Below are 12,230 nucleotides of genomic sequence, written 5' to 3' on the forward strand. Positions count from 1 at the left end.
GTCCATTGGTCCTCTCTTATCCCCCACCTAGAAATGCCATTCGATCCACTCTGTGCCATGGACCACAGTGGTCACCCTAGAAAGGGTTTCTTCCTGGTGTTTTCTCTTGATTTGTCCAAGCTACAGAGCCCCCAGAAAGAAGCTAATAATTGGCGGCCCCTTCATTGTCGAGGCTGACAGTGAAAGTCATTGTGTTCCCTTAATAAATATGTTCTGTAGCAACTGCCTCCAATGCTTGTAAAGCCTTGGGACACCAAACATGGGAGCTGAGGTTTGCTGAGGTTTCCCTGGGTTCTCGTCAGCATGGTCAGTGTGGCTTTATGACTGGCCTGACTAAACATTCTGGGCCTCATTCATGCTGGCTGGACAAGAGGACTGACTGCCATATTCTAGATTCTCCAGTTCATCTGGACTTGGGTCTTGGCTTTCTTTGCTTTTTTCAAAAATTTTATTTTGTATCCCAATTATATTAAAAAAGCAATTTTAACATTCTATTTTTTCATATTTTGAGTTCCAAATTTCTTCCAGCCCTGCAATTTGACATAGATTGTATGTGTGTAGTTACGCAAAGCACATTTCCATGCAAGTCATTCTGTGAAAGAAAACAAAAAACAAAACCAAAAAATAAAGACGGTAAAGAAAAAGCACCTGTCATCTGCATTCAGGCTCCAGGTTCTTTCTCTGGAGGTGGACAGCACCTTCACCATGAGGCCCCCAGAATGGCCTGGGGTCATTATATTCGCAGCGGATCGCTGCTACAGTGTGGCCAGTACAGTGTACAATGTGCTCCTGGCTCTGCTCGCCTCACTTTGCATCAGTTCATGCAGGTCACTCCTAGTCTTTATGAGATTTTGGTTTTTTAGCCATACTATTCCTTAGCACAACCGTGGGGTCTCCAACATCCTGGCCCAGCTCTTTGAATCCCTCTTTGGAAGGTTCCTTCGGAATCTGCATTCACAAAGGAGAACAGGGAATCCTTGACCCCTGCGCCACATCAGTTTTATTTCTGCCAGTGATCTCTTAGGAAGTGCCCTGCTGTGTGCCAGGTGAGGGGCATTGCATAGCACATAGTCATGCTTTGTCATCCAGTGGCCCCAGCCACTGAAAGAGGCCACAGAGATTACAGAGAGATTCTTTTGGACCTTCCAACTGTGCTCAGTTCCTTCTAGCTCCTGATCGCTGGGCCTGGCCTAATCCTTGCAGCCAAGCTTGGCCATGTTAATCAAGTGGGGTGGTGACCTGCTCTTGTGCTTTTCCTTAAACCTCTGCCCAAAAGAGAAGGGAACAGCTGAGCAGGCCCACGTGTAGGGAGAGCACCAAAGGTCTTCATGAGTAGGGACAATGTGCCCCTTACTCATTAGAGGACAGCAGATGGCAGCATGCACCTTCTTGGAGTCCTGAGTCCTGGTGCTGGAACAGATGATCCCATCTCTAAGTTGGGGCCCAAAGAGGCCTTGCTGGGGTTCTGTGTTCAAAGCTAAGTGGAGCTGAGAGTCTGCAGTGAGACCCCCATGGGAGCCAGAGGCCCCTCAGTCAACTGGAGGCACCTGCCCCTGCTGAAGGACAGTGCTCCCTGGCCTGCAGGCTTTCTAGGTGGCAGCCTCATTCAGGAGCTTTGACTTAACTGAACCTTGATGATTAGATAATGAAGAACATTGCCATAGCACCAGGCTGGTTCCTCTTTCCTCTAAGCTACATTGTTTGTGTGCCAAGGCAAGCTTTAGTGCCCCTCATGGAGGCCTCTGTCATTGTCACTAGAGAAGGCTAGAATGAGGAGGGATTCTAGCACCTCCTCCTCGCTCTGATTTTGGCATCCTTAGCCCAGTCCTGCTGTTCAGTGCCTTAGAAGCTTGGAGAGGTCACCACCATTCGGCCTTGATTTCTTTGGCTCTAGAATGATTGCCAGCATCCCTTCTGACTTAACGCTGTGTTTTTTCTCCCCAGCCTTATGTTCTTCATCTGTAAAATGGGAATCATCAGGACTTGTCCAAACTGTACCCAGTGTGGAGTACTTTCAGATATGCTTCTGAGAGGCCCCCTAGCACTAAGCCAAAGGGGTCTATTAACCTGGGGTCTATGAACTTAATTTTTTTTCTCTGATAACTATTTCAATGGAGGGGCAGTGAAGTGGCACTGGGCCTGGAGTCAGAGTACCAAAGCTCAATTCTAGCTCAGACACGTGCTAGCTGTGTTTTCCTGGGCAAGTCACTTCACCCTGTCTGCCTCAGTTTCCTCATCTGTAAAATAAGCTGGATAAGGAAACTCCAGTATCTTTGCCAAGAAAACCCCAGACAAGACCCAACCGTGGGCAGTCAGGCCATGTCCTTAGCCATGTCCCCAAGTAGCGTCTTTGTCTCACTCTGCCCCGGGTTCCATCAGCTCTGTCTGGGGTCAGGGTCCTCTGGAGCCCCTGACAGTCTCCTTGTTTATTCCAAGCTGGCTCCCTGTTTCCACGGCCATCACTGAAGCCAGCCTTTCCCTAAGGCCTGGAGATTTGTCACTGCTCCTGCCAAGGTCTCCACCCTGGGCGGGGCGCAGCAGCTGTCACTACATAAGCCCATTCTGCAGAGGAGAAGGCTGAGGCTGGGTCCAGGTAGGGGATGCCCGCAGCTGGTCCGAATTCAGGCCTACCTTCCAAGGCCGGCTTTTGGATCGGAGGGGGTAGGGGGGCTCATCTGATCCAGCCCCCTCCTCTCTAGATGAGCTGAAGAGATAGAAACAGGGGCAAAAGGGGCCATTAGCTAGAGTGCTGGACTTCGCTGTCAGGGAGCCGGGCACAGGACTCCCGACCGCCTCAGAACCACAGACCGCTAGCCTCGCTCCATGCCCCTGCCTAGTGGCACTGAGTGAGAATGCCCCCCATCCTGATGCCTGGGGAGTGGGGGTGGGGGACACCCTGCCCAGAACCAGAATCTCCTCCCCGCGAGGGGGAGGGAGGAGAGAAGCTCCTACTGTGTGCCAGGCACCGTGCCAAGTGCTCTTTGCGGGGAGGTCTCAACCCGCAGGCTGGCCAGGAGCAGGGGAGACACCCGGGTGTAAGCAGTGCATCCAAGCTGGGGGCATTAGCGGGACCCTCGTCCTCACCCACAGCCCACTGAGCTCTGCGCCCCTTGAGCGAAGGGCGGCCCCGGAGCCTGGCACGGCGTTGGCACATAGTAGGTGCCCCATGATTCTTACTGACAGACGCACGTCGTGCACCAAGTAAACGCGGGGGGATCGGGGGGCAGGGGTGTGAAGGGAAGGGGGTCAGGACGAGCTCTGCGTGAAAGGCGGCCCCGGAGCCTTGAAAGAAAGCAGGCCGAGGTGAGGAGGGAATCCCAGGCATCCGGGACAGCCAGTGCAAAGGCTCGGAGAGGAGAAACGGAGCGTCCTGCGGGACGATTCAAAGGCTAAATCCGGAGGGGAAGAGACAAAGGGGGAGGGGGGAGGGGACGCCCCCTGTTTCTGGAAGAAGGAAGAGTGAGCTCCCCGTCAGACCCAGTCTTCAAGCAGAGGGGGAGAGTTCGGCGGGATGCCAGCGCACGGAACGGACACGATTCCTGGGCCCAGTTAAGTCTCCGGTTCCGAGGCTGGGCTCGGACCCCAGACCCGCAGCAGGCGCCTCAGCCCAGCTCGGCGCGGGGCTCCCCGGGGCAGGTGAGCCCTCCAGCCCCGCCTCACCGGCCAAAGGATTGGCTGCTTGGATCTGGGAGCTCATTGGTTCGTGGGTCTGTCCATCACTCCGCAAGAGGCTTAACCCCTCCTATTGGCTGATACCCTGAAGAGGCGGGGCGGGCCAGGAGCTGCAAAATGGCCGACCCTGAAGAGAGCTTGTGGAGGGTTCGTGAGGGCGGACGGGGGTGGCTTCAGGGGCCGGGAGAGGGATCAGGAGCGAGGCTGGGGCAGGACGAGGGCCGGTGGGGAGGCCGGACAGGCCTGGAGGCTGGGGGAGTCGGGCCTAGGACTGGAGGCTGGGGGCGGGGCCTAAGGGCTGAGGGGCGGGACTTAGCTGTGCAAGAGAGGAGGAGGGCGGCAGGGATTGGGGAGGGACAATGGGCTGGTGGGAGGAGCTAGGAGGGAGGAGGGCGTGGCCAGGTATGAGGAGGCGGGGCTGACAGTTGAGGTGAAAAAACTTGAGAGTTGTCGGGACCGGGAGAAAAAAAAACCTAAAGGGAGGGCCCAAACCCTAAGTGTGGGAGTGACTGTGGATTGTAGGGGTGGAGATAGAATGCCACGGATGGGCGGGGCTAAACTTGAAGGGGCGGAGCCCATGGAGCTTGTCTGAGACGGGAGCTTCCAATAAGGCTAAGGAGCTCCAAACTGGAGGTAAGGTAGTGGGCGGGGCCTACCTGAGGTGAGCGTGGTCGATGCTGGGGGCCTGGCCTTGAGGCTGGGGGCGGGGTCAAGAGGGAAACTGACAAGTTGAGGGAGTCTGAGAGGACCTGGGAAGAAAAGCCGGCTATCTTGAGTCTTCAGAACACTTCCTTGGATTCAGCCAACATTGGGAAAGGACCTACTGTGTGCCAGCCACTGCTAGGGCTGGGGATAGAAAAGCAGAAATATGAAATCATCTGACTTTGAGGAACTTACCGTCAGCTCTGGGAGGTCCGGAGGCCCCAAGTCATTCCTGCAATCCCACTGCAGGCGTTTGTGGCCAAGATTCAAACCCAGAACTCTCAGCTCTTCTGTGACTGCATATGGAGGGCCCCTGAGACAGGCGGGGAGGAGCAGCCCCTGGCCACACACCCCCTCTATGACCACCCTGGGCTGGGACCCTCGTCCTGAGCCTCCCTGGTGTCTGCCTTTCCCCTCTGCAGCCTCCCCGGAGCTGCGAGGATTACTGGGCTGAATGGAAGCACTGCCGGACGCTGAGGAACTTCCTTCATCATTACTATACCTACGGGGAGACCCCGGCCTGCGCCCAGTGGAAAAGCGATTACCAACACTGCCAGCAGTGGGAGGAGAGCGGGAGTCCCGAGGCCAAGGTATCCCGGGCCAAAGTCGGGATTTGGTTAGCCCATCTATCCTGCAGAGAGCCGGGGAAGCCCCGGGTGGGAAGGTCGCTGTGGGGAGCAGGGGCAGAGGCCCTCGTGTTGGGGGGCAGGGACTGTGGGGAGAAGCCCTGGGGAGTGGGTCTGGGCCTTACCTTCAGCTCGGGCAGGGAGGGGATCAGCCAAGGAATGGGACCCCAGGACTGCTTGAAGAGCTCAGCAAGCCTAGGGCACTGAGGATAGATCAAGGATCCTAGGGTGGGGACACCTGGCGTGGGTGAATCTCGTCTGCACCTGAGCGGTGGGAGCTCAGTCACCCAGATTCACAGAAAAGGGGAATGTGAGCCTCCTGCCCTGGGCTGTGACATGAATGAATGACCGTTTAGACCAGTGAAACATGGGTGGGAGGGGGATGGAAAAACCAATGGACCCACCGGGAGTGCAGCAGGGCTGAGGCTGGGGGCTTCCAGGCATGGGGGCAGCCAGGGAAGGGGCTTGGAGAAGTGAAAGGGCCCAAAGGGCCTTTTTGTGTCCATAGCCCCAGGGCTTGGGGGGAGGGTCTGCAGTCTTGAGAGGGGAAAATTGGGAAAACAGATGCAGTGATGGTGGGCCATCTGCCTGTCTAGCACCCTTCTGGGCAGGAGGGGTGTGAAGGTTCTAAAGGGGCAGCTGAGCAGTAGCCGAGCCCCAGTCCCGGGGCCACTTTAGGGGCCGATTTTACAGATTGCATTCAACTCAGCACTTATTAAGCCCCTTCGGTATGCCAGCTTCTGGGGATACAAAGACAAACACAAGCCCAGCCCTCAGGGGGCTTATCCTCTAGAAGACAGTGAGGCTCAGCAGATTGCCCCTGGTCACCCGGCTGGCAGTGTTAAAGCCGACTCTCTTGTGCTTCTGGACACACCCAGAAGGCCCGGGTCCACAAGGGCCCTTAGTTAGGGCTGGCTCTCTGCAGCCTCCCTGGGAGGTGCTTCTGGGAAGCAGTGAGACCCTAGGCCTTCAGGCGGGGCATAGAACCGGCCTCTTGTTTGTACAGGAGTCCCTCCGCAAGAGCGAGCAGGCCCGAATCCTGGCCAAACAGAAGCATCCCCCAGTGTGGACCATGAGGCAGAGTCCCCCCAGGGACTGGCACTCGCCTCTGCCCGGGGAGGAGAAATCCCAGTGAGGGACCATGTGATGGAGAAGATGGGCTGACTTCATCAAGGAGTGAGTGGACCTGACCCCACACCAGCCAACAGCTTCTCCAGCTCCCCTTTCTGCCTCCTGCTCTCCATGCCCAGCTAGCCAGTCCATCACCTTCAAAGACTAGGCACTGCCCAATTGGCTGCTGATCAGCACATTCTTCAGATGGCAATATATATGGTTCCCTCTCCCCTACCACTGGGAAGAGGGAATCCAGAATACCAGGGTCTTGTGCTCTGGGGACATCAGGTTGCTCCCCCTCACACGTGTGTGAAAGGTATGTTGGGCCTCTAGTTACCTCTAGGGCACCTCCTGTCTCGGTCCTGCCATGATGCTGGCTTGGTCTGCCTGCCCCGCTCTGGTCAACATGCCCAGCACCTGCCGCTGCTCTGTGGGGTACTTGTGGCTCCCTGCCTGTGCCATGCCCTGGCCTGTCCACACAGGCAGCAAGTGAACCTAGGGCCCATCTAGTCCCTAGGGACACAGGAGGCCAGACTAGACTGCCAGGCTTTGCTGATGCCTACCCCCACTAAGGGGGGCGTACGCACTTCATGCTCCAGAGGAGGACCCTCACAAAGGGCCAGGCTTTTCACAGCAGATTTTAAACGAAAACTGAAAATAAATCCATCCCCATCTGAGGTCTCCGTTCCTCAGTGCTGTTTTCAGGCTGGGTGTTTCTTTACTTTTGTGGATGTGCTGATATGATGGAAAATGACCAGGCCTGCACAGACAGCTTGGATCTTTGCTAAGCGTCCCTGACAGCAGCTTGTTTTAAAAAAATCAAACTACCAGGGAAGACTTTCCTGTTCCCACAGCCTCAACATGTAATTGTGAACTTTGAACATATTCGTGCTTTTATCACCTGCGGTGTCCCAGTGTCTTTCACATCCAGCCAGTGGTCCTCAGGGAGGAGAGGGCAGAGCCCTGACAGGTAGGCTCCGCTTTGTTGGTCCATGTTCCCCTTCGAGGAGGTGCTTCCCTGGCTCCTGGAGCTTTTCTGTGGGTGACACTCAAGGATAGGCTGTCCCTGCAGGTGGCGCTCACAGGCCCAGAACAGGAGAGGCCTCAGGGACAAGGCCAGGCTTGGGTCAAGGAGGATCTGCCTCAGTCAACTCCCAGCAAACCCCATAAGTTCTGTGTCCCAAGTTGTGATCTGAATCTCCCATACTGGGGAAATCGGGCTTAGACCACCAACTACAAAAGGAAAGCAGGGAACATTAGGCCCAATGGTGAGGGCCTAAAGAAACCCAATCTGGTAAGGGCCTGAGGCACTGAGGACATAAAGGCTTGACAAAGCCTTTTCCATTGTAGACAGGGAGGCAGTAGAGACCACAGTTCCACAGCTCCAACCCACCCGTCCTGACCCTCACAATCACCAGGGAAGGCCGTGCCACAGCTGGGCAGGCCTCAGTTTCCCCCACATCTGTAATCCCTCCCCATGTGTCCTTGGACAGGGCAGGAGAGACAACTCTAATGTTGGCAGTTTTTAATAGCAATTTGTCCACTTTTTTATAATACAATAAAAATTCATTCAAATACTTAAACATAATATTTATATGTCACTGTTCTTTTATTAAAAGAAATATTCCCTTCAGGACTCAGTCCATGAGCCCTGCAGGAGGCCCTGAGGCCACCTCAAATATACCTCCTTCTGTCTAGGCTGACTCCTGTTAGAATGGGAGCTCCCAGTAGGCAGGACCCCTTTTTGCTACCATTTGTCTCCCTAGCACAGAGGAAGGTCGCTGAGGACCAGAGACTGCAGCACAGCTGGCTACTCAGGGACTGTCATGGGGCTTCAGGACCAAGGCCGTGTTCCCAGATAGGTAAGGCCTGGGCTCTCCCAAATAGGTTCGTAGGACAAGATGGACTACATGTGCTGTGGTGGCCTCAAGCCCCCACTGGTAGTGTGTGTGGTGTCTGGCCTATTTCCTATGGTCTACCTGCACATACACTTTGGTGACATCGTTGTACTTGCCCTCGGGAGCCTGGTAGCCGGGGCTGGCTGGGGTATATGTGGGGCCCTCCTTTTCAAAGGGAAACAAGCTCTCATCCCGCCGGGTAGCTGCCTGATAGAGCAGCTCGGACTCAAGGCGCAGCTCCCTCAGGGCCTCCTGCTGGGCCTCCAGCATGGATGCGATCTTGTCTCGCTCGGCCTCATGTTCCTGCTGTCTGTAAACGGCCCACTTCTTCATGAGAAAGGTCCTTCTCTCACTGTCCTCTACAGGAAGCTGCTGCTCCGGGCGCTGCCTGGGGAGAGAAGGTGGGACACTGTACACCCCACTACACATGTGCGTACACACACACATACACACACACACACACACACACACACACACACGATCTTCATGCCCCAGCCTCATCCTGTTCAGGGCCTAGAATGGACACTCTCCCACACACCTCCCCAAGTCCAGCTAAAAATCTTCGCTTATCCAAGCAATAGGACTCCCATGAAATGCCCTGGTCCTCCCCCAAAATGAAGTGACCTCTCCCTCCTAAACACTCTCCCAGAACCTTACCTGGGCATCTCTTTGGTTTTACAGACACGGCTTTTCCCACCATCAGTCAATTCTATGGGGTTTTCTGTTTTCATTCAATCTCCACCCCATGCCTCCTCCTTCTCGCCCTTCTAGTCTTGCCCCCACTATCTCCTCACCACAGGAGCCTTGGACTCCCCCCTGGAGTCTGGTAGGTAGGTGACCTTCTGACCTAGTGCACTTGGAACCAGGCCTGGCACATCAACTCCCCCTCATTCTAGCTCTCCTTTATGGGGGCCTTCTCCCCTAGAATGGAGGCCTCAGGGTGGGGCCTGTCCTATCTGCCCCATCTGTATCCCCAGCACACAGCAGGCACCTACACCTATCTCCCCTTCTGACTCTCCTGGCTCCCACAGCAAGACCTAGGCTGAAAGGATGTGCCCTGGCAGCTCTGGGCGCACCTCTCCTCCTCCAGGTACTTCATAGGAGTGATGAAGTCCTCGATGGGGATCAGCTCCTGGGTGGCCTTCTCCAGCTTCTTGATTCTTTTCTTTAGCCGGTCCTTGGCAGCTTGCTCTTTCTTAGGGTCCACCTTCTTCTTCTTTCTGAGAGGCTCTCCTCTAGCAGGGAAAGGGAACGTGAGACAAGTCAGGCACTGGAACAGGGCGGGGCCCAGTACATACAGGGAACTTGGCCAGTGTTTATGACTGTCCCCTCTGAAAACTGTCTACATTTAATCACAGTTGTGAATAAAGGGGAAAGCCCAAAGCCCACACTAAGCCTGCCGTGTCCTGGGTGATGAAAACACAGGATCTACATGAAAAAATAACCTCCAGATTCTCAGCGCCTGCTTCTCCTCCAAAGTCCCTAAGCTAATAGAAGGCATCCAAGAATACTGACAGCGTCTAATGGACACATCATCTCACAGACGCATCTGCTAGGGTCCTCAAATTGAAACCAGTGACTAAAATTGGCCAAGACTAGGAGTGACGATACTACAGAGGAACTCTCAGAAGAAACATGGACACATCCTGTAACACTGCAGAGCACATAGCTGATGCGTTAGCGGCCACTCAGACCTTCACCAGGCCGGAGTCCAGTAGGACGGCCGGTTGTCTGTTCCAGCACCTGAAGACACAGAAGAAGCTGGTTTTATGTAAGAAACTGTTCTGACCTGAGGAGCAAAAGGCTTGCAGCTTTGTGCTCCCACCTTCCACTGAATGAGGAGCTTTGCTTTCAGTTCTCACCTTGAAATGCACCTATGTTGGCATGTTAGTTGGGGGAGGCCCTCTCCATCCACCCACAAAAGGTAGCTGTCATGGCCCCCAAAAGATACTGGAGGGATGGTCAGCCCAGCTGACCCCAGGGTCATATCACCAGGCCTTTCCATCTTGGGCCCTGAGAGCCCAGGGCGGTGGCTGGCCTTTTGGTCTCTCCACAGACTCTCCCACACTCACAAACCCAAGCACACGTGCAGTTAAGTCTCACCTCACGGGCAGGACTGCTCGGGGCAACAGCAGCGATGTGTACCAGACATGGTTCCCTCGCACCTGCATGGCAGGCCAGTCCAGCCCAAGACTGCGGATGACAACAACATGGTCAGGACAGTTTTGAGAGACATGTTCTTTGTCCCAGGTAAACCAGTAAATGAATCCCAATGACTGGAGTAAGTTCTAATCACTGTTCAGTCCCCCTAACCTGGTACAGGTCTGAATGACTGCAAGCGCCTTCTAATAGGGAGGGAAACTCGGGGTTTGAACTTTAGGGTACTACCTGGCTGGCTGGCCACGATGGTCAGCCCCTAAACAGCGAAGGTTCCCAAAGGGGGTGATACCGTCCTCTGGGGGGCTCTGGAACAATCCAGGGGGTGGTAGTAGCCTCAGGTGCAACTGAGGGGCACTGAATAAAAGTACCGGGGCAAGGGAAGATGAGAATGTTGAAAAACTGTTGGCGCTTCGTAAGAAAGTTAAAGCCGTAGCGATTGCATTGTTTTCCAAAACACAAAATACAGGTGATAACTGAACAGTGGTCAAGTCCCCCACAGGTCTTAACAAGCAAGTGTTGGCAGGTCAGGAATCTGTGCCGGTAAGGGCTTGTTCACAACAAGGGACTAGACGGTTACAGAAGCAATGCTGCATCGTCAAAATTTCAGTGCAGAAAAAAACCACAAATGGACGATAAATTATTAAATTTAAGAGGCATCATTTAAAAAATTATTTTGGTTTTTTGAAATGACGCAAATTAAAAAAAAAGTTAAAGGGGTAAAGAAAGTAAAGTTCCAGCGGGGCTCTGAGTAATTGTTTTTAAAGGGGGCCCTTGGCCAAAGCACTGAGGGAACCTCGGCGCTGAGGGAGCCCCTGGGCTGAACTGAGTTCAAAGCCAGCCTCAGGCCCTTCCTGGTTGTGTGACCCTGGGCCAGTCACTGCCCCCGGCCTGCCTCAGTTTCCTCGTCTGTCAAACCAGAAGGAAATGACGAACCCCTCCAGGCTCTGTGCCAAGAAAACCCCAATGGGGCCCCCGAGGGTCGGACGCGACCGAACACCAAGGGCCCCCCAAAAAGCGGGGCATGTCTCTCGGGATTCCGCCCCCCCAGGACCCCGCATCCGGGACCACAGCGTCAGAGCCGGGGGCGCCCGGGCCTCCTTGGACGGACGGGGAAACTGAGGCCCGGGGAGGCCGAGAGCGAGCGGAGGGGGAGGGGAGAGCGGGCCAAGGTCACCCTCCCACCGCCCGACCGAGGCCCACGCGGCGCCTCCTCGGCCCGGCCGGACTCACCAGGCCCAGGGCCCCGCCGAGCGTCCCTGCCGAGCGAGCGCGCGGACCGCCACCCCCAGCGCGGCCATGGCCGGCCCGGCCCGGCCCGGCTCCTCCCGCTGCCGCTGCCCAGCGCGCTGCCTGTTCTCACCGCGGTCCGCTCCGCTCTCCGCGCATGCGCCCCACTCCGCGCACGCGCCTAACGGACACCATGGTGTCCCGCGCATCCGCTCCGCCGGGCCCCGAAGCCGACTTGCTCGCGTTCCGCCCGGCCCAGAGGGGCTGCAGGGCGTGGGGGCGGGACCTTGCGTGTAGGGGGCGGGGCCTGACCGGGAGGGGCGGAGCCTCCCTGCCAGCTGCTCTGAGCCCAGGTCCGCTGCCAGAGTCCGACTCTTCCCGCTCCGCCTCCTCTGTCTGAGGGCGGGCAGCCCACCCCAGCCTCCCACCTCCTCCGGGAGCCACACAGCATCCCGGGGGGGGGCCCCACCCCCAGTCTCATCTCAGCCCCCCCCCGACCCGCGTATAGTAGATTGTTGTGCACTTTGTCAGCATCTTGGCCATTCATATTTATTGGAGAAGACAAGTGGGGGAAGGGAATAAGCATTGATTAAGCACCCACTGCGTACCAGGCGCAGATATCACCTCATTGGATCTTCAGGACAACCCTGCGAGTCGGGGCCGTGATCCCCACTTTACAGTTGAGGCAGCTGAGTCAGCGACGTGTCCAGGGTCCGACAGCGTGCTCTCCTTCCGATTTATTTCTCCCTGCTTTAGATATTCGAACCGTCTGATGTTGAGTGTCATAGAATGTTTTGGAGTAATCTGTGTGTAGCGTTAATATCTATTCGTT

The 12,230-nt window shown here is 55.8% G+C and overlaps 2 protein-coding genes across 3 annotated transcripts; one reads left to right on the plus strand and one right to left on the minus strand.

Annotated features, from left to right (window-relative positions):
• Nucleotides 1-3,730: 3,730 nt before the first annotated feature.
• On the plus strand, nt 3,731-7,701 carry C4H22orf39 (chromosome 4 C22orf39 homolog). Of its 2 annotated transcripts, XM_072599810.1 has the most exons (4): nt 3,731-3,819; nt 4,797-4,964; nt 6,007-6,176; nt 6,968-7,013. In XM_072599810.1, exons 1-3 carry the CDS (start codon nt 3,790-3,792, stop codon nt 6,133-6,135), a joined length of 327 nt encoding a protein of 108 aa, XP_072455911.1. In that variant the 5' UTR covers nt 3,731-3,789; the 3' UTR covers nt 6,136-6,176; nt 6,968-7,013. The 2 variants fall into 2 exon arrangements, with proteins under 2 accessions (XP_072455911.1, XP_072455910.1); XM_072599809.1 differs by having other exon boundaries at nt 6,007-7,701.
• Nucleotides 7,702-7,703: 2 nt separating this feature from the next.
• MRPL40 (mitochondrial ribosomal protein L40) lies at nt 7,704-11,624 on the minus strand. The gene is made up of 4 exons (XM_072599808.1): nt 11,402-11,624; nt 10,115-10,204; nt 9,088-9,246; nt 7,704-8,399 (listed from the first exon to the last, which is right to left on the minus strand). The coding sequence occupies exons 1-4, from the start codon at nt 11,605-11,607 to the stop codon at nt 8,075-8,077; spliced, it is 780 nt and encodes a 259-aa protein (XP_072455909.1). The 5' UTR covers nt 11,608-11,624; the 3' UTR covers nt 7,704-8,074.
• Between the last annotated feature and the right edge of the window lie 606 nt (nt 11,625-12,230).

This window comes from Notamacropus eugenii, chromosome 4, assembly GCF_028372415.1.
Source record: "Notamacropus eugenii isolate mMacEug1 chromosome 4, mMacEug1.pri_v2, whole genome shotgun sequence".
Taxonomy (NCBI): Eukaryota; Metazoa; Chordata; class Mammalia; order Diprotodontia; family Macropodidae; genus Notamacropus; species Notamacropus eugenii.